General features: G+C 36.8%; 1 protein-coding gene across 1 annotated transcript in view; it reads left to right on the top strand.

Annotated features, from left to right (window-relative positions):
- Window positions 1-27069, top strand: part of LOC110381036 (dystonin) — a 206990-nt gene that overhangs the window by 75121 nt on the left and 104800 nt on the right. The window contains 21 exon segments of the mRNA XM_064041470.1: window positions 4557-4750; window positions 5237-5322; window positions 8224-8408; window positions 9365-9496; window positions 9955-10124; window positions 10787-11008; window positions 11348-11552; window positions 11916-12020; window positions 12337-12455; window positions 12881-13025; window positions 14071-14187; window positions 14491-14615; window positions 14915-15143; window positions 15495-15674; window positions 16477-16569; window positions 17054-17228; window positions 23732-23947; window positions 24378-24474; window positions 24879-24999; window positions 25442-25674; window positions 26085-26235. Of these exon segments, the coding sequence (XP_063897540.1) occupies window positions 4557-4750; window positions 5237-5322; window positions 8224-8408; window positions 9365-9496; window positions 9955-10124; window positions 10787-11008; window positions 11348-11552; window positions 11916-12020; window positions 12337-12455; window positions 12881-13025; window positions 14071-14187; window positions 14491-14615; window positions 14915-15143; window positions 15495-15674; window positions 16477-16569; window positions 17054-17228; window positions 23732-23947; window positions 24378-24474; window positions 24879-24999; window positions 25442-25674; window positions 26085-26235 (3300 nt within the window).

Raw genomic sequence — 27069 nt, 5'->3', positions numbered from 1 at the left:
CTATACAGATATGAACCATTTTGAATACCTGAATTTTTGGAATGATTACTTTGTTTTGGCAACTAACGTTATTTCTACCATTTTTATCATAGAATAGCTCTTCTAAAAATGCTGTTCTTAGTTCGATGTTCTACAATCAAGACTTGATAGCAACAGTTAAGTTGTAAAGTAACGGATTTGACTATTTTCCCCAGCACTTTTTGGAGCCATGAAAAGACTTGTTCTAGGCCTCCTGTTTATAGACTTGTTTTATTGATACTGCTTTCTCTTAACACAACATGAAATACAGTTTCTTTTTGTCATCATTGGAATGAATCTTATTCCTTTTAGAATAGAATTTAATCACACTTAAATGCTTCCGACTTAAACACAAATCCATTAAGTATACGACTAGCTATTAAAATAAGTGTAGACTAAGTAAAGACCCTGACACCGTCTGTATGACATCATGGATTCCACAGCCTCGGCCAACCGCCCACGCCTTACAAACTTAACAGCACAATCCAACGGTTTTAGATCAGTCCTTAATTTGAGAGCAATAAAGTTAGAAATCGTTTGGCAATTGAAAGAGGTAAATGAAGACAGAATTTTGGTTACCGTTGTTTATGTAACTTAAGCATTACATTGATCTTGAGAGAGCAATGAGTTACGAATTTTTGTTTCTTTTACTTATTAACGATTTGCAGCTTTGTCATTCAGGAATTTGCTAATTTTACTTTGATCCTTATCTACCTTGCTTAGAGCATTAATTTCATTGTATAATTTTAATTAGGTTGGATTATTCCAATCAATCTTTCTAGTACAGTGTTTACACGTACGATTAGCATGAGCGAAAGTTGTACCAACATGCATAGCTATGCTTTCATGGACTGATTCCCGTGGGCCAAGCCAATGAACACGTTGATTGTACTTTCTTGATTTTACTAATTTTTACTTTGCTACTGGTTTTAAATTGATGCACTTTATATGCATTGGTTTTGAATCACACATTCTTTCACCTCAACTGTTAACATTATCTTTAGTTTCACAGTCAGGTCCCTGACTATATTTATTAGCGTGACCCTTAATAAGTTCAAACTTCTTATCTCACCCTTCGATACCATCTTCCTATAAATTCGTAGTTTCCCGTGAGGTTGTCGAGTTCAAACTACCTCAGTTACTAACTACGCCCGAGCAGTTATTTGAAGCAAAGAAATAAATCTAAGATATCACAGATTCATCAAATTACTTCGCAAAAAATATACTCATACCTAATATTTCTTATTAAACATTCTTGGAGTATAATTATACTCTCCGAAATATGGAGCATGTCACGCAAGGTCAGGTTAATGTATAAAACTTGTTCCATCACGTTCAATATGATGCACAAGGTCATAAGGCGGTGCCAGCATCTCATTTCGTTCATGGGAACCTGACTTGCCATCATTACTTGCAATATTAGTGGTATTTGATCGACTTAAGACTACAGTCATTAGGAGTTTTAAAGAACCGTTTGAGAGAATCACTCCAAGTCTCTGCTAATATTTTTTTACTATTAAAGATGTGTTCGATGTGCTGATCCTAATTTAGCTGGTGGGTTGCTTCATACTGGTTACTTTGATCATAGCATCACGTAAAGAAATCTCAATGTGTCCATCACTTATTTACTATTCTCACGCAATAGGCGTCGCAACACTTTTTGTGAGGAAGAAATAAATTAACATCTTGTCTTCACACATAATTGGCACTGTGAATGCACAAACCAACTGCTGGCATGTTACTTGTTTTTATATGGTTATCAACTCCGACAAATTCCTAGGTTCTAGGAAAACGCCAATCATAGTTATTTACTTAGCTAGACTTAAATCTCTAATTAAGCCTTATATGGTTATTAGTGAAAATGTCAATTACCTTTTTTGGAATGCTGTCTGAAATTCTGCTAAATGGTGCTTTCAATTTGCTATGGCAATCATGTTTTGCGACATGTATATTTAGTAATCTCATAAAATGTCGGCAGTCACCATGCGTAGACTCGTTGGCATTCTCTTCATTATTCTTCGGATAAACATCATCTGTTTTAGTTTCAACAACCCTATTGGCCATGTCTTCATAACAAACTAATATTATTGTTGTTATGATAGATCGTGAATTAAATGCTCATGGACTCCCATTCACAGGCACACAATGGTGACCGTCGCGAATTTTGTCACGTACACAAAAAAGTTTTCTTTTATTCAGAGCTACGTTTACAAAAACAATATTTTTTATTCCCATGTTTGTTGCTTCTATTCGTTGTTTGATGTTTGAACTATTGGAATGGGTTTATGGCATCCATTGTCTTACGGTATAAAATGACGTGCATGATATTGAATTTTAAATCTTATATTAGTGCCGATTTATGCATGAGATTCCAGCTTTTTACCTTCGTCAGCATCATATTATTTATCTTTATTTATTTCTTGAATATCAAAGAAGGTTACATTGCACATTTTTTCCTTTGCAAAACTACAATGACTAACTCTTTCTTCAGCAACATTTTCCGCTCCTTCCTAATCACACGATTGTATGGTCGCTTCGCATTACCGATTAGTTCCCATTATTAATAGCTGATTGTCTGAAATAAGGCCGTTTGGTCCCATTCCGTCACAGTTGCATTCAGTTGGTCATCGAATCGTTTCGACGTCAAACAGGTCGTTGAACCTGCAGTATTGATATTGACTTCTAAGTATATTGGCAGAAGGTTAGGTAGGTGGTTCTGTCATAGAAATAGCCCCGGTACTGCTTATGAAACAATTTGCAGTATCCTAAAAGTTGGCATATTTTAATAATGTTTGAACACAAACCGTTTAAGAATTGTAGCGCCTTCTTATTGCAATAATTGGGATATTATCAGTATTAAGAATAATGTATCTTTGCTTTATATTAATATCAGGGTTTCATTTTCATCTGAATGCGCAAATCTAGCTATCCTTGTAGCTCATAGACCTTCTGTCTTTCTGTTTTAGTCTTAAAATAAAGTTTTCTAAATAACGGCAATTTTTGATCTAAATGAAATTATATCGCAAGTTTCTTACGCTGACTTATGAATCGGCTCACCGCTCAATTCTGGTGCAAATTGTAGTTTTTTACTTGAAACAAATTACTGTTTCAAGTTGACGATATTGTTAGACATTTTGTTAAATGAGAACTAGGATTGATGAAATAATTTTGAAAGGGGGAGTTTCACGACAGAAATATGCTTGGGATCCTTAACTTCTTTCCGTAATTTGATTTACAGTGTACCTGAACCCATTTTGATTATTAATACATTGATTGTTAATACATTTGATTGTTAATACAAAGATAGATTGACTCTTCTGCTTACAGGTTAAACTAGGAATTGCTAATTTTAAAATCTTCATTAAACATATTACTCAGTACGTTATTAACTGGTCCAGTCATCAATAAACATAGTGACACTAATACATCGCTAGACGCATTTCCTCATAGTTCCAGTCTATTATTGGGCCTGGATGTTAGCCAGACTGAGCGTTGAACTGGTCTAACTTTCACTGAAACTCTATATCTTTGCGATTATCATGTTTACGAAGAGGTGTTTAGTTCTCTGTGTTAATTTGTTCGTTGTAACCGTAATGTGATATTATTCAGGATTGTTTTCAAATGTTTTGTTTTATGAAACCCAGTCTTCTTCTACAGTAATTAAGACTCGTTTTAGCATAAATTGTATTGCAGTTTTATCATCTTCTTTTGGTTTATTTGCTTGTTCAATTTCATCAATATTGTCGTTTGAAAGTTCCTACAGATAGGTTGTCATTCTCATCAATTGATGATCTTAGTCGCCTTTAATTAAAAACTGAGAAGAGAAATTCTTTCTCTATTCAGTCTTCGTATGAAAGCTAACTTATCTTCGATCTACGAGATGGACAACACAATATTTAAATCTTTATCTAGATAATGATCTCAAAACATCGACTGTTCAATCATAGTTTTATTATTTACCGATCAATTATCAACTCTATCACTTTCCAATAAGACTGAAATTGTATTGGAAATGTTTCAGTTGGAACTGGCCATTGTTGGTAATGGCTTAATTGGGTTTATTCTCACGTCTTGTAAAATTTTCGCGATATCATCGACGTAGATAGTTTCTGTTGTTTTATGGTCTTTCATAATATCACCTGTACGTACCTGTAAAAAAATATATCAGGGCTTTCATTTTAAATAATTTCTTGAAAGTTTGACATAAAAAGATAAGTATATAATTAGCTTTCCGAACTTTGCAAGACAGCAAGACATAAGAGCATTATTGACTCGAAATAAATGGAGGATTATTTTCTACAACTTAACTCTAATTAATCGAAATAAAATTACACAGAAATCGTTAATTAAAAACGTGCTTTAGTTACAAAGCTTGTTGCAAATCAAACTAGCCTTTACCCACACAAAAAATCTGGCCAAGTTCAATGATTTTCAAATTATTCTATTTATATTTTTGGTGTGTTTCAAAATAGAAAGCAGTTCTGAATTCTACAATGTTTTTGCTAGTATACTAATGGTTTTATTTTCTTCTCCCCCAGATATCCGACATCGTAATCGGTCAGGAAGCGAACGTGACAGCCCGCGAAGCACTGCTGAGCTGGGCTCGGCGCTCCACTGCTAAATACCCTGGCGTGAGGGTAGCAGACTTCACGTCATCATGGCGAGATGGATTGGCCTTCAACGCGCTCATACACAGGAACCGTCCTGATCTGATAGACTGGCGTAATATCAGGTGATTGTCGACTTTATTTTGTGGTACAGAGAGTGCGTTTTTGTGTGCTAATATTTCCACTAATTGATTTTGAAGTGATAATTCGTTACTATTAATACATAGTTATGTAATAAGTGTTGGATTCAATGTTAGCATGCATTTAGAGCGGTAGTCTAGTAGCTGCATTAATTCAACTTAATTTGCCTTTTGTTGCAACACGTAGTCGAAAAATTGATTTCAATTTGTCAATTTTTTTCAGACTAAGCATCATTTAATCTATCTGTCTATCTATCTATCTATATAAATAAAAATGAATTGTTGTTCGTTAGTCTGATTAAAACTCGAGAACGGCTGGTCCGATTGAGCTGATTTTGGTTTTAAAATGTTTGTAGAGGTCCAGGGAAGGTTTGAACGATACGAAGTTCGCGGGATCAGACAGTTTAGAATATATATTTACACAGTTACAAAAATGTAAGGAAATTGTCTAAATATCATTTTCTTTCGCAGATCAAGACAAGTCCGTGAGCGTTTGGAGACAGCCTTCCATGTGGTCGAGAAGGAGTATGGAGTTACCAGGTTATTGGACCCCGAAGGTCAGTGTCAATAATACAATAAAATATCATAATAGCCTATACAATACTTCTAATGTCATCATTGCCTTACAAAGAAGAATCGGGCATTAATCAGAAGGTTTCTGACGTATTGAGACTCAATAGTGTCATAATTATGACATTAGCAACGGTATAATAACTAGACGGTAATGTTATATTGAAACTATGTAATCTGATCCTTGTACAAGATAATTTAATTGTCATTGTGGGGTCAATTAAATAATTGCCTGTGTCTGGTAAATTAAGTTGTACCTTTAGGATAAGCTCAGCTGAATACAGATTTATTTTAAAAATAGGAAATAGATAACTGAAGAGACCTGCGAACGACCTTAAAGACTTTAAGAATAAAAATCAATCAGTAATTATGTTTTTGTGATTTAGCATCATCAATATAAATTAATAGTTTAGATTTAATTGTTCATTCAAATATGTCTTCAAAACAATCAATTTTCCTCAATACAACCTTTTATAAACCACTGCGTTGAACAACGATCGCTTCCAAGGTATCCTTTGGAAAATCAATAAGAGAATCCTACATTCACTAACTTCTCTGTTGATGATGATGAAGAAGTTTTATAATTATAATTAAAATTCTCGATAAAATCTTATGGGAACCCCAGACCCTTTGCTCACAAACTTGGCTCATTTTTTACGCGTCTCATGCAAAGTGCGGTCACGGCTAATAAATTGCTATAATGTTTGTAGATCGAATGGTTCGCGCCAATGCGTGACGATACGAAGCTAGCCTCACTATACGGCGTGACTGACTGGTAGACTGGCGTGGTGGATATGTAGGTGTAATCTGTCTGATGTGCTACGGTTTTCTTGTTTGGATTTATGACGGGGATTATCAACAAGGAGAAATTGTGAACTACAATAGTAGTTGTTTTGTTGACTTTTATAGATCAGAAGCTTTCGATCCGTGACCTGTAAGAACTACTAAACGTACTCGGTAAAAAATCATCCTAGTCTTTCTTGATAAATGAGCATTCTGTCACTGAAATATTTTTTCGAAACGGTCATGGAGTTCCTGGGATTAAAGCGTTCAAGCAGACAAATAAAGAAATAAATTTTCTTCAGCTTTATATTATTAGTTTAGGTAGATATGTCTGTAGTCAGTTGAGCTTATAATTTTTGCACTATTTTATAATGTCGGTTATAAAAAAAGGTAAAATAAAGAAAGGTATAGACCAACCTCCTCAATACTGATTTACAATGACAATGCAAAAAAGCACCAATATAATCTTCTAAAATCACGATCCCATTAATTTGAATTCATTATTCACTTGTAGCATTTTTCTTCCTATTATTTAAAGCTGATTGTTCCAAATAGATTGTATTCACGAATTAAACGAGTCTAGACAATATTAAATTATTGGCTGATACACACAATTGGTTGGTCGTAGTTCATGGAGAACGAAATGACTAGCGGAGGTGTCATAACGGAAAATCGCATAAGATACCTGCGCGCTAAATACGGGTGAGCGGGGACGAGATACGTTACTGTTTTCGCTATTATATGTGTTCTTTGGACCCTTGTAATACCGAAAATCGCTGACAGATGATCCGTCAGTTGCACAAACGTCCATTAAAGTTATAGCTTCATTAAATCTATTGCTGTCACTTTTTATCTTGTTGACAAAGAAAGTGTTAGTAACAGATTTAATGAAGCTTTAACTTTAATGGATGTTTGTGCAACTGACGGGATGTCTCAAAGAACCCTAACGCCTCATTAGTTCACTCGTAACTGATCATTTTGGTCATGCCATAGATGAAGGCGCCTGACCTACCTGTATTATGGCATCTCCGCTCTTTCTCTACTCTGTGGTCGTAGTTGATTCATGGTTTACGATGTATTGTTAACGATTCGGGTGAACAAGTGTAGATGAGCAGTGACGTTGGTAGTCAAGTGTGTGTATGGCTTTACGGATGGTTAAGGATCGTGTGGCAAATGGTTAATGATTTTTTTTAAGGTTATGTGTGACTCAAGTTCTGTTTATAAGGTCAATCAGAACACGATTTATTTGAATTACTTTGTATAATTTAAGATATTTTTTTTGTACTGTGTAATATAAAAAAATAAACGTAATTAGGCCGAGACTCCACAACCAATTGTATTTCTCCACTCAAGGACACTACAGTGTAGGCTCCGTTTTGAATATTATGCCTAAGTATACGAAACAAGAACAGCTTCAGTTTTAGTATAATCAATTTTATTTTATAATAATGCATTTTCAACTATACCGCTCGTTACATATGAGTCAATCGCATGTACCACACGAGGCCTAGGCCGTTCTGCTTATTATCTCAACTGATTGTGGAGAAATAACATTTTAATAACAATAATAATAACGAACCTACTTCTGAAGTAAAACAGAGACAAACAAAAGAATAATTACATTTCAAAGTCGGTGCAGCTTGGCGTGAATAATCGGTGCAACCTCGACTGTGCGATTTTATTGTGCGATTGTCGCGTCGTTTGGCGACTAATTGCTATCATTTTGTTTAAGTTTGTAAAGTTATTCATTTGTGTGTTTAGTTGAGTTTTATTAAGGACGTGATTGTTAGCAGAAGTTTATGTTTTCGGGACCAGTGTTCAATACAATCAATACCAAAATAATTATGATAGCCAATTGCAAGCAATTGAATTCTTTTAGTTGTATTTGTACAACGTTAAACAGCAATCTGCTAAACAACAGCCCAAAACTCGAAACTAGATACATCCCACATGGCGCTTACTAATCAGATCCCCTCGATTTGGGAGAGACCTTCATCCATCAATGGATGTATTCAGGCTGTAACGATGATGACTTTAGAAGAACAGATAGCTTTGTAATTTTTTAGAACAAATGTCGTTAAAACTAACTTAACATTACTCCTCAGATGTGGACACCCACGAGCCCGACGAGAAGTCTCTGATCACGTACATCTCGTCTCTGTACGAGACGTTCCCGGAGCCGCCCGCGGTACACCCGCTGTTCGACGCGGAGTCGCAGCGGCGCGCCGCCGCCACCGAGCAGGCCGCACAGCATCGCGCCTGGTTGCACGAGAAGTGCGCACTTATGCAGGTGAGAAGTCTCTGATCACGTACATCTCGTCCCTGTACGAGACGTTCCCGGAGCCGCCCGCGGTACACCCGCTGTTCGACGCGGAGTCGCAGCGGCGCGCCGCCGCCTACACCGAGCAGGCCGCACAGCATCGCGCCTGGTTGCACGAGAAGTGCGCACTTATGCAGGTGAGAAGTCTCTGATCACGTACATCTCGTCCCTGTACGAGACGTTCCCGGAGCCGCCCGCGGTACACCCGCTGTTCGACGCGGAGTCGCAGCGGCGCGCAGCCGCCTACACCGAGCAGGCCGCACAGCATCGCGCCTGGTTGCACGAGAAGTGCGCACTTATGCAGGTGAGAAGTCTCTGATCACGTACATCTCGTCCCTGTACGAGACGTTCCCGGAGCCGCCCGCGGTACACCCGCTGTTCGACGCGGAGTCGCAGCGGCGCGCCGCCGCCTACACCGAGCAGGCCGCACAGCATCGCGCCTGGTTGCACGAGAAGTGCGCACTTATGCAGGTGAGAAGTCTCTGATCACGTACATCTCATCCCCGACATGTCTCGTCACAGACGTTCCCGGAGCCGCCGGCACTGAGAATGTTTGGGAAAGGTATTGTCGAAAAAGCAGGTGAGAAAATTATGGGTAAGACACACTGATGTCTGAACTACTAGATGACGTAAGAGGGAATACGTGCGAAAGACACTGCCATCGTGGCTGTCATGTGAGCATCATTGGCAGTCGTTACTTTTAGAAAGTCCAGGCTTTCCGGGTAATCGGGTTGAGGAGGGCAGGGTGAAACACTGACACTCAGCTGCATTCGGTCAACTTGGCAGCTGACCCCAATATAGTTGGTAAAAGGCTAGGCAGATGATGATGAGAACTGCTGCATAACCTCTTAAAGTTCCACTACTGTGGAACAACATGCGAATGCACGTATTTTTTCCAAATATTTAACCGATGTCTTTTCTTCCAGGACCGTGCTTTCCCGTCAACTTTGATCGAAATGAAGAAGCTGCTCAGCGAGAGCACGCGGTTCCGCCAAGAAGAGGTGCCGCTCAGGCAGCGCGAGAAACAGAAGCTCTTCCATCATTACAGGGAATTAGAGGTGAGGGACTTTTCTATGTCTTATCACTACACTGTGTTGTTAAGTATAATTATAATTTAGTAATAAGCTACTGTTGAAACCCTCCAACTTCGTTTAGCGGAGCCCTACAGGGTCCATATTGTTTCTATAATGTACCTGTATAACATATGGAATGCTAATAAAGAATTGAGTATCACGATCTTCTATACTAGGCGAAAGATGGTATACCAAGAACAAAGTGTTTTTTTTGGTTTGGAAGGAATGAAACCGCTTCTTGAAAGGACATAAAATAGAAGTTTTTCTTTCTTTACATTCCTTTGCATTGTGAATTCAAGAATAAGGGTCCTGTTCCTATTTAAGAAGAAAATTCCTTCTTAAATATTGTTATATGTAGTCTGAAATATCAGCTTGACTATATGGTTCTTTTGCAGCAAAATAACTTACTACCTTACTTCATCCTATTGTGTTCTTTCCTCCAGAAATACTTCGAATCAGTAGGCGAGTGTGACATCGAGCCGACGCTGCGACCCGACGCGTTAGAACAGGCGTGGTCACGACTCCTCATGGCGCAGCAAGAGAGGGAGCGAGACCTCACCGACGAGATCCGACGCCTCGAGCGGCTGCAGCGACTTGCTGAGAAGCTGCACAGGTAACACTTTAGTCAGGAAAGACTTCGAATCAGTAGGCAAGTGCGACATCGAGCCGACACTCAGACCCGACGCGTTGGAACAGGCGTGGTCACGTCTCCTCATGGCGCAGCAAGAGAGGGAGCGAGACCTCACCGACGAGATCCGACGCCTCGAGCGGCTGCAGCGACTTGCTGAGAAGCTGCACAGGTAACACTTTAGTCAGAAAATAGAAGGAAGAATGATGTCTTTATAGCCGAGTGTCGGTCAAGGCAGCTGTTCTCATATAAGGAGATTAGCAGCTGGGTACCCAAACGCATCGAATCCGAGACTTCGTGCACAGCAGTCGCGCTTTGCGATAACTGGACCAGCAAAGCTGGTAGAAAGAATAGCAATGTCAAGGTTGTTTGTTGTGGTAAAGGTGACCAGATAAGGCCTAGTCCTGAGTGAGCATCAATACATACGAATACATATGTCATATACTTCCCCATATACTTATGTACTCACTTACGTTGCTCCTTATGATACTTCCCTTGTGTACTCCCTCTTACACTTGTCTTTTGTATTGCATTACGTCCGCCCCACTTTATAAGCCTTTTAACATTTAAACATGATATCCCTCCCTTTTCTTTTACTTTTAAAACTCAAACTAAGAAAACTAATCATAAATCATTTCTTAAAACAGGGACATAAAACAAACTGAAGGCGGTCTCGACAGCGTAGAACGCCACATCGAGAGCGAGATCCGACGCGTAGAGCGCGGCGTTCACCCCGCGGACGCGAAGCTCGCTGCAGAACAAATCGAACAAGAACTAAGAGCTATGGAGCATACTATACAGGAGATGTTCCAGGACTCCCATGCTTTGAGGGACGGGAGATATCCTCAAGCCGCTGATTTGCATCGACGGTGAGTTTACCAGAAATATTCGGACTAAAACTAGAAATGCGAAGGTCAGTTCGAAAATGCTCGAAATTGTTGAGATAAAATGATGTGTGGAGATAAGTAGGTAACCATATAAATGGTTGAAACCCGAGAATTACTCCTTTAGGATGTGGATGAAACAGTGGGATCGAACTCGTTAATAATTCAAACTTTTTAATGCAGTTTTGTACCGTCCGATGTAGAAGCCGTGGGAAAAAAGACTATATCCCCACTAGGTATATTTTGTGAAACTTATGTTCAAAGTTTATTTATTGAGCTTTCAAATTAATTAATCCTAACTAAACCCTTTTTCAACCCTTCCAGCGTCCAACAAGTCCACGACCGTTGGCTAAACGCCCGCCAATCCTTCACCGGGCGACTGGTCCCGCGCCTCTCATCAGTACGCATGCCGGTCCAACAGACCACGGTCCGTCGTGAGACCCGCACCGTGCTGGAGACCAGGGTCCATGACGCTGATCCCAAGTTCCAGCAGCTGAGTGAAGCTACGAGGTGGTGTAAGGAGAGATTGGTAAGTTGAGAAGTCGTGAAAACCTACTAAAATAGAATTTAATAAAAAGTTGAATGAGGTAAAATAATATGTTCTGTCGTTAAGTATGCCCAACCTTTTAAATATACGACACAGAATTTGAAAATAATTAAACTTTTGATTTGCGCAAAACATTTGTCTTTTTTGCAAAACATTTGTACTTTGTGCAAAACCATTGTATTTTGCGCAAAACATTTGTATTTTGCGCAACAACTAACTACAGTGAAGATATTAGTTTTTCTTAGGATTTCTAAACATCGTAGAAGGTAAAAATTCTTGGCAAAATGACAGCGCGTATTATGTACTTTTATGTAGAAAACGCCTAATTAATCTTTTTTTTCACAGAAAAAACTCCACGAATCTGACTACGGCTCTGACTTGCCGTCAGTTCAGCACGAGCTAGACAAACACCAGAGAGAGCACAAACAGATCGACCAGTTCCATTCTAAGGTACATACAAATTACAACCTTATTGCTTTCGACATAAGATTCAAAATTATATGTCAACGTATCGTCAAAGTCAAGATCTCCTAAGAAAGTAGCCCGCCAAATGCGGTTGTTCCGGGGGAGAGGAACGTTACTATTTCCGGAGGAGAAGGAACCCAAACATTTCGATAGTTCTAGTAACTGATCGTTTTGATTACGCTTACCGCACGTTACGTTGACAGGCGTCTGATCTACCCGCGCTCACTTTTCTGTTGATGTGTGCTAGAAATAAAAGCTCTATTTCTACTGGCATTAGGTTGAAATTTCTTTGTTATTCCAGGTGGAACAATGTGTGCACAACCGCTCGAACTTCAGCGGAGAAGAGCTGAACTTGTACAATCAACATCTCAGTCAGCTGCAGAAGTTGTATGCTGAACTGCTGTCTACGAGTACTAAACGGTAAGTTTGCGAATTTAGACTTTATTATGGTGTGAATAAGGTAGCATTTATTGTAAGCACTTGTGGCACACATGTGTCTATTTAACAAAAGTGAAGCCTTAGATGCAGTTCTTTTGTGCTCGTTATTTTAGGAACGTTATTTCAATGACATGAATACCACAAAAGTATATAATATATTTACCAGTATAATATAAAATAAAATGTTGGCAGAACCAGCTACTATATATATAGTAGTCACAGTTTATTCTGGTTAACCATTTTAGATTTTCTATTTCCGAAAGAATGGGTAAAAAGATTACTTCGTATTTCTGTATCTATGTAGTTTGTTTGAAGGCATTTTATTCAGTTTTCCTTCATTATTTAGGTGTCATCTTTCTAAATAAATGGCCCATTTGGAAATAATGAATTTAACTTTTTCCCCACAGCATGTCAGACCTAGACGCCCTACAAGATTTCTTACAATCAGCGACAGCTGAACTCAACTGGCTCAACGAGAAGGAGCAAGTGGAACTCTCACGCGATTGGGCAGACCCACACATCAATCTGCCTGCTGTACAACATTATTATGAGGTAAGAAATATATAAAGAAAGTTAATTTTGTATTTTTATATCAATGTTGTGAGTCCTTGTATAGTTTTATTATGATGACTTGGAAACTGAGGCTGTGAAATGCTTAAAAATTATTGCAAGTCTTAAAGTATCGATTTATAGTGATCCCCTCCCTATATCCACGGAATAAGTTGTAATTTAAATCGAAATATTTTCTTACATTTACAAGACATTTGAGACACTAAAATTCTTCTTCTGTTCAATATAAATATTTATATTCGTCAATCAAAATTTAAACGACAAACCATCACATTATTTTAATCGATTAAAATGATTTTATCGATACATCAAAAATTCGGTCAACTGTAAAAAAGACCAGCAAAAAAATGCTGTACATAATATTTGCCTAAAAATCATACACTTTTTAATTAAATTATCTTTTCACCCCCACCCTTTAGTCGCCATTGTCACGTACCATAAACCGTTGTTTTTACAATTATTTACACAATTTGTTTGTTTACAAGCATTCGTTTGGGGACGATAGAGAGGTTGGTTTTACACGTTTAAGTTAACAAATATTCAATTCTTTTATGTTGCCTTTCTTAGTTTTCAATGTGCTTTTTATTAAGATAAGTGCATGTTTGGTGTTTAGATTTTAAGTAGGTTGTATACTTGCCAACCTGTTATGGTTTCTCCATTAGGAGAATGCCTCCTCTCATAAAGAAGTAATATAATGTCCGCCATATTAGACCCCTGTATTTTTTCGGACTAATACTAATATATCGATGGGTCAAAAACGAAGTAGTTTGTATGTTTCAGTATGGTTTGGAATATCGCATTAAAAACATTACAAACATCGATAACTAGAACCTTTTACTTATTGTCTAAAGTGTTTTTTATTGTAGGTTACACGTAGAGTAGGTCAAACAGTCATTTTCATGCATTCTCCCCCCAAAAAATATCAAAACATTCATAAAGAATCACCGAGCTTTAATCTTTCAGAGTCAATGTTTATGAATGAAAAGTAGTCTTTATCCCCCTACTAATAAAACTAATTTTCCCCCAGCAACTGATGTCATCACTAGAGAAGCGAGAGCTACAGTTCAGCAACGTGATCGACCGTGGAGAGGCGCTCATCGCTCAACACCACCCCGCTACCAAGACAATCGAGTCTCATCTGCAGGTTTGTTGGAAATTATACCTTAAATAGTGGAATATAAGGTTCATATTTGTGTTTCTGTTTGTATGTGTTATAGAACAATTTTGACGTAGATATCGATCATGAGTTGATCCGAAGATCAATCTTCGGAATAATAAACAGTTCAACACGTGACCTTACGTAGTCACTGTCATCATTGAGTATGTGTTTTATAGCAATTCTTGGACATAAAATTAGTGTTTCATCAGTAAGCTTTAAAAGGCAATTCGAAAAAGTTTTTTTTTTACTTTCACTCGAAATATTCCTAATGTTATTCTATTCTTATAGGTGATGCAGTCCCAATGGGCGTGGGTGCTACAACTGACATTATGTCTTGAGACGCATCTCAAGCACACCACTCAGTACCATAACTTCTTCGAAGAGGTCAAGGAGGCCGAGAAATGGATACAGAAGTAAGCATTACTTTAAAGTCCTTAAAATAAGGTTCAAAACATAAAATTATACGTGTACACATTGTACCAACTTTTATACCCAGTCTAATAAGCTTTAAGCCTTCTAAACATTGACTGGGATTAGTATATAATAAAGCGACCATTGCGCAAAGTTAGCGCATAAGATTGCGCAGAGTTTGCGCAGAAGATTGTGCATAAAACACTCTTACCAAGCCATCTTATTTCATCAGATTAATAATCATATTAAATCTTAAATTTATTGAACATTATTCAATTACTAATAAACATTTATTTTACAGACGCGAAGAAGCATTAAACACGACATTCTCGCAGTCCGAATTCACCCTCGACCAAGGTGAACGACTCCTCAAAGGCATGCAAGAACTACGCGAGGAGCTGAACTCTCACGGAGGCCTCGTGTCACGCCTCGTAGAGGACGCGCAGGAGATCCGCCCTGTGAAGCAGAGGAGGGCTCCTATTACGCGGCCTATTAGGGCCGAAACTGTTTGCGCTTATAAGCATGCTAATGTAAGTATGGCAGTTTGGATATTCAGTTGTATGTGGATGTCTTAAGGTCTATAAATAGATGTAGTTTCCATCACATATTGTTGAGACTGATGATGTTTTTTTGTGTATCTATTGCCCAAAGTAAAATCTTTTCTAACCTATCACGATTAAACTAATTAAAATTTGTTTACTGTTCTCTTCATGTCGCCTCGTCTTTAGTTTGAATTTTAATTTTTTTTTTAAATGGAATTCAATGTTACCACATAAGACAATATGATTTTTTTTTATATAGTGAACCTACATTTCAGCATAGACGAGCTCTGTGTTGTTTTTTTACCAAGTTTCATGTTTTATTTATTATTATTTTCGTAGATGAGTATCGAGAAAGGCTCAGCAGTGACGGTAGTAGACAACAGTGGCCGCAGTAGATGGCGCGTGCGACTAGGCGGAGCAGGCACCGACGTGCAGCTGCCGGGCGCCGTGCTGGCGCTGCCGCCGCCCTGCCATGACGCCGTTGATGCCGCCGCTAGGCTGCGTAGCGCTTATGATAGGGTAAGTGTTATACAACGAGGGGCGCAGTAGATGACTAGAGTAGCGTAAGAGGTACAGGTAAAGCAATTTTGTGGTACAGGTAAAGCTATTTTGTGGTACAGGTAAAGCTATCTAAAAATAAAACACAAATGTTGTACGGTAGACCGCACGTCAGTGGTAACTGTCATGCACCTTAAGTCAATAGTAATAAGTACGATTTTCCTATAAAACTGTTACCACTGACCTGAAGTTGACTGTACAGGCTAAAAAAATAACCATATAAGTATGTACGTACACAGATATGACAAATGAGTTTTTTCAATGTTAATTTAACTTAATGCCACACTAAGATGCAGACTATCTACATAATGAGGGAGATGCACAAAAATAGTAAATACACCAAAATTATTTATTTTTAAATATATTTATAATCTCTGGTATAATTTTGCTCTTCACATTATCAGGAAACTGCATTAACTCAGCAATATATTTAAAGACAGTGACACAACCACTACAAAAATAAACAAAAACAAAACACCAATGTGACACTCATTTTATCTGTGAACCAACCAATCAGTACTATTACGGTTAATGAATGATCAACAACTGATTATACATACATAAACATACATTCCTACTTAGTATACTCAAGCATAGTTCTCTTCGAAGACATTAAATTACTTATAAATCAATTTTAAATAATTAAAGTGTGATATAACTAGTTATAAATATAAATCTTAATAAAACTGTGATGCCTTTTATAAATGTGTTACAGTATTTTGTTTACGGTGTGTGTGTAATAGTTTTGTATGTGTTTGTGAAGGTAATTCAACTATGGCAGAGGAAACAGCTGAGGATGCGTCAGAACATGATCTTTGCTACCATCAAGGTGGTGAAAGGATGGGATTTCCCTCAAGTAAGTGGATTTACAGTTCATAATGGTGTAGAATTAGTGTAAATTTTTACCTGACCCTGATTATATTATTGATCCTTGATTGATCTTTTTCGAAAATTTAAAAACAAAAGTCAGTGTTCAAATATGATGGTGCTAGTAATTCTATTAGTAGGTCTTTGTCCATTTTGAAAACATTGACTGAGTGATTTTATAGATTGTGATGATTTTTCCATGGAGATTGATCCTGGGAAAAGAATAGATACTTTTTTATCGAAAAGCTAGCGAAATCGCAGGAAACAGCATACATGGAAAAGCTTATGTCCCTGATAATAAATATGTAGACATGTAGTACATTATTGTATGATGGATAACTTTAACAATCTTCAATAATTGATATTAATATTATAGGTAGATAAAATTAAGAATTTAAAAATGTGAGCAAGAAAAGTATGCTATGAACTTTATATCACGATGTTCAATATTAAATGAAACTCTCTCCCTCCAGTTCGTAGCCATGGGCGCGGAACAACGCCAAGCCATCAGACGCGCGCTGAACGAGGATGCAGAGAAACTCCTCGCGGAAGGTGACCCCGCGGACCCTCAGCTGAGGAGACTGCGCCGGGAGATCGATGACGTCAACCGACTGTTCGACGAGTTCGAGCGAAGGGCTAGGGCTGAAGGTATGTAGATATAATATAGGTCTTTTCTTGACAGTTTTCAATAATTTGGGATCATACAGGCAAATATGCAGTAGGTAGTAAATTAGGTGGTCTTCCAAACAGCGACCTCGTTCCGATGCATTCGGTAATTACGATTTGTGTCATCTGGATTTTGTTTGCATCTAAGTGCCTTGTCTGGGGTGAGTTGCGTAGTATTTAGAATGGATCTTATTTGATTTACAAAGGATATTTCTAGATTTCGCATTTCACCTTCGAATTCTTGGAAATAATTTCTCTGTGTCTATTGATATTCGTTGATATGGTAACTGTCACAAAAATCTATATCTATTTTTGGATATCCCAATAATATCGAATATTGCTCGATAAATTGTCACTTTCATACACGTCAGAAACGAAATGGGTCGAACAAACATATAATTATTATTACAATCTTCTGTCACACACAGTCCTTGAGAACAATTCAATTGATATTTATCGTTTTATGCAGTCGGAAAATACTATAATATTGCACAGCGTAAACGTTACGGTAACGTAATTAATCAGTTAGGAAAAAAACTTATTTTTATTGGCCTAATTGAATAATGGTAGTTTGGAACACTAGCGGTGGGAATTAAGATTTATATCGTAACGATATTTTAGTTTACTATGAGTCTATGAGGTTAGGGTGACCTTAAAATAGACGGCTTATGTCATATTTGAACGTGGGAATTTGGTAGCTTTCGCAATATGTAACACATAACTTATGTACTTGAAGTTAGGTTTCTTAAAGATTAAGCATTTTTCCTACATTTTCCTACCTACATTTTATTCTAATTTTAATGAATGAAAGTACATATGCCTAGTTAGACCAACAAGAGATTATTCCTTACTAGCTGTTTCACACAGTTTCACCCATTTCCCGTGAGAATGGTTGCTCGTATACGACTAAAATATGACCTTTGTTACTCGGGGATAGTCTAGCTTCTCAACAGTGTTTACAGGACCGATTTGAAAAATTCTTCAAATCGGTCCTGTAGGTATGGAGCTTTTAGAAAAAAAGAAAAAAATGCATAATATTAGTATAGTATAGAAAATACCAATAATAAAATAGAACAATAATGAACAACAATAATGAAATCTTTTTCGTAAGAAATCCAGTAGTCAAAGCTAGTATACGTATCCAGGTTGTTTACAAATGTCGCGTGGCTACTAAACGGTGGCTCGATGGCCCGAGCCTCAGATAACGTAATTTATACAGTACTTGCACCTTGACTATTAGTGAACGAATAGTCTTGATACTTTGGAGATATTTTTTTTAACTTTTAGGTGTAATTTTAATAAGAGCTAAATTTTTGGGCTTTGGCTGGGTTTACAGCAAAAGAAAAATATTTTATTTTTGTCTTTTTAAAATGAATAATTAAGCTTAAGAAAAGTATAAGTATGGGCAATCATTATGTTTAGAAAAGATAAAACTACATATACACACACAGTTGTGCATTCATGCAAAAAGTTCTTTAACACATTGCTTATCAGAATTACGCGAGCATCTATAAATAGTACTTTACTTAATGAATAAGAGGACATTTACTATATCTATAATAAGTGATAGTAAGTAACTCTCGCTAATATTGCGATAACTAAAGTAATTTATTTGCACCTTGACATTATACTGTCGTAGCGATTTTGATACTTTTTATGTACTTTTAATAGTCGTACTATTCGAACTATTTTGAAATTCGCTGTTTCCCGCCTCCCTTGGAAACTACTTCCCGTATCCATATAAAATAAAGGCTACGTCATCTAGCTTTCCAACAATAAAATAATTTTTCAAATCGTGTCAGAACTTTTGAAGTCGGAGCTTTTAGGGGCACAAACAAAAAAACATTTTTCCTCTGTATTAGAGTAGATCAAAAATAGTAAAAACAGCCATTATAAAATATTTAAATAGCTTTTGCTATTTCATGTCCCCGTATTTTTAGAATAAATACTCTGTACATATTGTGTAGTCCCAAAATAAAACATCATATATTATGTGCCTTCTTCTAAAGTATCAAGCCTGTTAGTCGCACTACACTTCAATAAACTTCGACGTCTCACGACAAAGGACGAATCGTGCCGGTCCTACGGGCTCTAGTCAGTCGCAATTAGTGAATCGTACGCCTCTGTAGTCATCATCATTGTTTCTACTAAGTACCGAGTGAATATGTAGTGTTGTGATTTTGTTTGAAATATCGATATTTTGTGATCGAATTGCAAGGGTTGTTTTGTTGATGAGATTTGGTTTTTAGTCGATATTTTGTGTGATGTTTTGAGTATTTTTTTATTTAGAATGATTATTTGAATTTATGTTGCACCTAAGTGGTGACGATAAATAGTAATTTATCGATATTTATATGTTGTTGTCTAGTCATGAGGCAGCAAGAATAGATAAGTCGTTATTTATTTAAAGTATGTTGTCCCTGTAGCTCAAACTAGCGTGATAAATGTGGACTTGTTATTTATTTCACATGAACATTTTTCTCTTAATTAAATAGATACTTCATTGACAAAATACAAAAAAAAAAACCACCCGCATGTCCATGAAGTTAATTGAGCAATCGATTTGGCAATTTCAGTTTTTTTACAAAACTTTTCACTTGAAACACCAATTTCTTAAAGTTCCCTCTTCATCTGAAATGCAACTTGAACTCATTCGGTCCCTTTGTCTTGGTCCTAATCTTATAAAAATTAGTGCATCGCGTCTTATGTCTGGAAGTTAAGCAATGCTTATGTTAGCTTAACCTGTTATTAAGTAGTACAGTTCTGCAATGTTTATAATCATCATTTCAGTGCTGTTTCGTTGTTTAAGACTACGTGAAGTTTTTTTGTAAAGCAAAACATTGTTTTAAATATCTCTTAAAAATTGGTCCTTCGATACGATATTTTACAAAAAGGACCAGTTTACTCACTCAAATATATTCAAGTTTGAGTAAGGCACTAATTGTGTATAAAATTAGCATATAAAAATAACAGTAGCTAGGTACTTCTGATATTCTAATTGTAGCTGGCATTATTTGGCGCACATTTTATTGATTTTGGCGGTGGTATCATTTTCGATCGATCTGTCTTTTCTGATAGTCTTTCTTTCACCAGTATCCCAAAATACACCTGTATATATTAATTCAAATATTTTTTGGCCTAAATTGTCACCATAATTATAATTATTTAAATAGCAATTATCATGAACAGAGTCTCGTTAATTGACCAAATTATATGAGACAAAATTCCATAATTAGTTCAGTTTTTTCATACGCAAATCATATGCGATTCATCCTTGGTGCGTAACGTTCACTTTTGATATTAATGTTACATTAAGTATTAAGTGTTATATTATTTGTTACTCGTAGACTTTATTAGATTTTGAAGTGGATCTGAAGTTTTTCAGTCTACTTCTGTACATAATTTTGATCCTTATTGTCGTAAAAAGGACCAATATTTATTTTAAGTTTGCGCTAAAACGTGGTAGTGTTTTGTTTTAGTTTCATTGTTTGGGTGATATTTACATACAGTTTTATTGTTTATAGACTCAAATTATATGCAAGTGAAAATGTTGTATTCTATAACTTTAGTGAGGTGATTTGAGTGAACTTTGAAAAGTGTTTTGTTAATAAAAATGAAGAGAATCAAACGAATATTCTCCTTCGGGAAAGGAGGTAAAGTATAAATTATATGTATTAAGATTAAGAACTTGATTCCTGACATAAATAGCCTGTTATAAATCTACATATGTAATCTAATTTTTGACTTAACTCCTTGTCTATATTCAATACAAAAACTACGATTTTTGTTTAGAGTAGTTTCAGGCCACGAATCCTTGGAACAAACATTGAATGGCATCATTCTAAAAATAACACTCGTCTCAAAGGACCAATTCCCATAAGTCCCTTGACACATCCTGTCAAAAATACCTACACCAGGTCGGTATTTCGCCTACTCCCAATTTATGATGATATCACGCACGCTATACTTACCAACCAATTGTAAACGTGAGGTGTCGACCTTGTCTATGAGATATTTCACAAACGAATCAAAGAACACCCACTTTTTATAATTCGAGGAGTAACGACCATGTTTTTGTTTTTAAAAGGCCCATTGTGGTCTGATGTCATTTGTTTTAAATTGGCGTACTTACTTGTGTAATGATGGGCTTTATTGCCGGCTGTTTAGGCCTATTTAGTATAGTGGGCTTTGCTCTGATTTGAGTCATTTAGGTTCCTTAAGTGTCTTGGAGAAGTATTTTAAATCCAGATTTTATTGGTCAGGAATTAGGACTAGATATGTTAGAGATCTTCAATATAGCCACCTTAATGATTTAGCAAAACGGTTGAGTAATCCACAAAGCTATTCTCAGAAATCTTTTTCTTACCAAATGATTCACACACGCTTTTAATTTCAAAGCTCGACGCTCCATGCAACGTGAGAATGATTCCAAAGAAATTATCCTGATTGAAGTCACATGCTTTGACCCCTTGGCCTCCAAATCATCACAAACTAGGAACCCCAAAAGTGTCGGCAATTAGTTCTACTGTTCTAGTGTCTGATGTCATATTTTTGAACACTCTGTTCAATTTGATTGACCTCGCGTGCTGAAATACAGGTTGTGACAGTTATCTATGCAATTTTCGATAGAGTGGGACGTATGTACAATGTACAGTTTACAACGTGACAGTAGGTCCAGTTACTATTGAATGCTGTTGTGAATGGTTGAAACAAATTCTTGACTTCCAATTTAGTATATCGTACTTACATAATTCGATCAATGTGGTCAGCCTCATACATTTTGAAAGGCATTTATTAGGAGTACTTGTATTCTCGTAGTCATGTATCAGTTTTTCGTAAATTCTAGACAAGATAGACGCTCTATTTATACGTGTCGATAGAAACCTATTGATTTCATTAAGCCGTTATTCTGAACAACTAGTGATTCATCGGTGGAGCTCGCCGTGCAAAAAACTCAATGCGTCTTACACTTTTCCCTCTGCTAGAGGAAATAATATAAATCTCGCTGTGGCGGAATATTGGGCTGACATAGTGTAGTCTCATATGACATGTCATCGACTCGAAAGAAGAAGAAGAAGAAGAAGAAGAAGAAATAATTAGATTACAAGATTATATGATTATTACAGACTGAGCTAAACTTCTAGTTTCACTTCTGTAATAATAGCCCACGAGTATAGACAAAGCGTTTTCGAATCTTAGCTCTCTGCGTAATTTTGGTCTGAAATCTGTCGTCGCTCGGTTTCGGTCATTCCGTATTGTGTCACACCGTCAGTCTAGCTCACCAGGTTTCAGTAACGTGATCGCGGCCAACTATTCAATATTTTCTGTACTTTTAATTTTAGTTAAATGTATTTGAGGATCTATATTGTGTATGTTGAGAGGACCGTGGAACGAGTGGAGCGGAGGCGGCGGGAACCAGGTGCTTAGTGAAGCGTAAAATTGCTTTTTTCATACGAATTGGAATGGGGCGTGATTTTGTGAATCAGTGTGGTGTTGTTAAGTGCGCCATGCTTACTTCAGAAGTTAAGCATGAAGTTAGTTATGTTCAAAACGTCATAGACTTTGTTAATGGTGTTTGTATACAGTTTAAAATCAGAACTGTTGTTTTTTGTTCGTCTAGTCTTGCGACAGTCTTTCGCAATGGAGCTTCGCGACATTTTTATATTTGTTACGCTGTTGCGTTGTTTACAAATTGTTTTGTTGAAATAATAAGTGCAATCTGTGGAATTGCAAGCCTAATCTCTTGTTTCTTGAGGTTATAGAACTATGAGTAGTTTATAATTATGCTGTTTCGGTAGTAGTTGCAAAATAGCGAAGCTTATACGTAGATTGTTTGGTAGTTACCTTTACCTACTTCTTATTAATGATTATTATTTCTTCAACGATAAACTTCAATTCATTAATTGTACATTATGAATAGGTCAGAAACAATGTCAGTTCATTATTATCTAACTACATCTAGACATACTACAACAACTAGATGACAGACTGTAAATTGCGGCTGTATCATCTGTAGACTTGTTTACATTCAATTAGTGAAAAAGTTACTGTAATATAAAGATTTGCGTAGTGATTTAAAGCCATCGTGTTAAATAAGTCTTATGAAAAGAATGACGTGATTTTTTTCATTGATCATTTTGATCATTTTATAGAGCATTTTTTAATTATTCTTCAACGACATCAGAACTCTTATTTAGCTTGTCTGTATATGTCAGTTCTAAACCTTTAAATGATAAAAGATTGGCCATGTTAGATTAGCAAATAAGATTTACTATACCATTCCAAGTTCCTACGAACTCAATGCCATTTCTCGTCCGACATCAACAGTTCATACTGGCCTTACTCAAATATTTGATGATACCGGAAGACCTGTCGTGCACCTACATGTTCTCCTAATGACAAACATATCCAATTTGGCCATAATGTAGCTCATTCTTCTCAATAGAAGCAATATATTAATTTAAATCCGAAATCTTCTTTCACAGAGGAATCGAAGAACGCCGCCCGCATATTCACAGAGCAGTCATCGAACCTTCTAGAACGCCTGGATGTACTGGAACGACAGCTGCACGAGAGGATCGCGAGCCACATCCCTCGAGACCTCGACACGCTCGAACATCTGGTGCTGCAGCATAAGGATTGGGAGACCAGTGTACATGCGCTTAATAGCGATGTGGAGGAAGTACAGGCTACGTTTAGAGGTAAGAGGGATAGTTTATGTTTTTGTAATTATTTTTAATTGGTTGGATAAGTGCTACACTAACGCAGTAGATTGTAAGTATCTGTAATGATAGTGATAAGGTTGATGAAGAAATGTTTTGAACAATAAGGATATTAAAAGTTGTTGCCATAACGGTACTGAAAATATCAACGTTTTTAGAGGTGTTTTATAAAGATTTTCTGGTATAAAATCTATGAGGATACATTTTGGTTTGTTTTAATGGTGATATGTCTTTCGACAATAATTAAATATCGTTACTTCTGTACTGTGTTAAGACATCAGCTGGTTTAGAGGCAGTTTATCAGATGATAAAAAGTACTTACATTGTTTCATGCATTGTACATAATATAGCTTTTTCGTGCTGTATTATATAGCACATAATATAAGTTTTAATGGTTTTGTTTCCACAGGCATTGCTCTCAAGACTCCCGCTATGAAGAAGAGCCTCGACAAGGTGATGGGCAAATGGAACGATATGCAGTCCAAGAGCCAACTCTTTGTCGAAAGGTAAACAAACATTGTTATTATTCATTCCATATATCATTTCATCCTTCTTAATATGATAACTATGTATATTTTCCTTTACTCCTAATTTCGCTCTTAAAGAATATGAAAATACCTGGTCTTTTGAGACGCGTCGTTCGTGGCACCATTTTCCTTACGTTTCTCGGGAGTCAACAATCAAATCATTCCTCTTACATATATATTGGTGTACATAGAAGGCCATCAATATCGGGCACAGGGTCCAAGTTATCTTTGGTTACGGCTCCAGAGACAGAAACCTCGTCAATAAAATAGGCTTTGTACTCCTTGAAGGACCTTCTGAATCAGTCGCTTGACGCAGCAACGTTACGAGAGCCTCTCGATCTTAATTGTTAAAACTACAAAATAATATAATATTTGTATTCCAGGCTGAAGTTCGTGGAGATCGTAGTGAACAGCATGGAGGAGAATCACCAGACGATATCAGAGTTCGAGATCAAACTCGCTCAGTTCAACGACTTGCCGAACGATGTTGAACTGTTGAAGGATGTGAGTATTTCTACCACTTAATTATATATGCTGAAAATGAAAGAAATACCATATAGTAGTATTATGTTAAAATTGAGGTCTAAGAAGAAAATAATGGAAGCTAGTTTATTACTCGATTTTTGCCAACGGTTTACCTAAGTGAATTGCTTCCGGCAACTGGATGTAGAATAGTCTTTATGTTATTCTGGTGTCTAAGCTATATTACTGTGAAGTTTCATGAAAATCTATTCAGTAGTTTTTGCGGAAAGACGAGCAAAAGATTCATACAAACTTTTGCCTTCATAATATTAGTAAAATTGCGCAAAACGTTTCGGCCCTTCTTACCACATACTACACCTACCAGTTAACGTAATACATATTTGAATAGCCGGATTACATCTATAATTTTTTCAGTATAATTTACTCCTATTAGTAATACTAAATATATATTTTTCTTTGCCAGATGCACGAAGATCTTCTCCGCATGCAAGTAGCAGTCAGCAAGCAACAGATCCAAGTAGACCAAATGAATGATGACGCGGAGAACTGCCGCCGTCTCGTCGAGACCTCTCGAGCTGGTCTCCCGCACTCCTCACTGCCGAGAGCAGGGAAACACATCGACCTGGAGAGACTGGATAAGGAAGTCTCTCAGCTGAATAATAGGTGGAATAATGTGTGCAGTCAGTTGGCTGAGAGGTGAGTTTTGAGTTGAAGGGTCGTTTATTTTTGGTTTTATAAGGGTTTTAAAGGACAGATTTCTGCATAAGTAACTTTTTATTTAATTTCTGGGGTTATAGCGAGTGTTTTGATGAATAAAGTTTTACTTAAGTTACGTCATGAGATAGTCGAGCTGTGTCCGAATTTCTGATGTTTCTTAAAGTTTTATGGGTAATCTTAAAGAATGATTTAATTGATGATTGACGATAAAAATATGCTGTTTTACAGCCAGGTCTGACTAAAAGATTTTGATTTTGATATTTTCGAAATAGTTTTCCACACATTGAAATCAGTTGACAGAGGTTGTCTATCAAGTAACAAATACATTCAATTACTGTATATTAAAGCTTAAAATCCTAGTATTCATAATAACGTTTTTTTCCCCACAGACTCCGTAGCTGTGAAGCGGCCTACCAACTCCTGCGCAACTACAGCGCCGGCCTAGAGAAGGAGGCGGAATGGATCGACGACGCATACAGCAAGTTGCAGGCTCAGCCTCCCATCGAAGTCAAGCCGAGGGAACACTTCGAGCCAACCAGGGTGAGGATACCAGTATTTAGTTAACACTAGAGTGCCTGTATGTATAAGGTTTTGTAAGTTAATGTTCTCGATGCGTAAATTAGCATACGCTCTGACCGTTTTGGTGCACTTTTGGACAGTTGCTGGCAGTCAGTACAAACAACAGTATTTTCTCTTGATAATTGACAGCTGTCAACTGAACAAAATATTCGGTACAACTATAAAACTTAACTACGAAGCATTTACTTTTACAACAGTTATTTAATAAAACTGTTAATGCTTTTGGTCATATTATAAACGCGGTCACTCAAGAGGTCTGGTAAATGAATGACAAGGAAATGTTAAAATCACTTGATGCAACATATGACTCTTTATTTCAGCCTGATTTTGATAACGTATCAAGAACATGAACTTGCAAAATTTACACTAGGCACTCTGGATTATTTTTTCCGTAATTTAATACTTTATTCGTTCAAGAATTTTAGAACATCCAGCCATATAGGTCCTGTCAGAAGGATTTTCTTTTTATCAAGACAGAAGTCGTTACGTACCAGGATTTTGACAACAGACAGTCCTAAAGTTAAGATTCATAAGGAATCGGGTTGACTTGTCAGTCAATTAATGGTTGTCGGTTAACTTAAGAGTTTTAATCTCAGTTTGAAGGTTTATAACCTCATGTGGAAAGAGTAACTAATTTGGTCAATTACACTGTATATTATTACATGACTGCATGTAATTTAATAACTTTAAACTTAGTTTTAAGACGGTTTTTTGGAGTTTGGTCTTTTGGAACGAAATATTTAAGAACGCATGTTTTAATTATTTTTGGGATTACCTATATTATTTTTTTTATAT

Source organism: Helicoverpa armigera, chromosome 25 (genome assembly GCF_030705265.1).
Source record: "Helicoverpa armigera isolate CAAS_96S chromosome 25, ASM3070526v1, whole genome shotgun sequence".
Classification (NCBI taxonomy): domain Eukaryota; kingdom Metazoa; phylum Arthropoda; class Insecta; order Lepidoptera; family Noctuidae; genus Helicoverpa; species Helicoverpa armigera.
The sequence above is the reverse complement of the archived record's forward strand: the minus strand, read 5'-3'. Positions and strand labels throughout refer to the sequence as shown.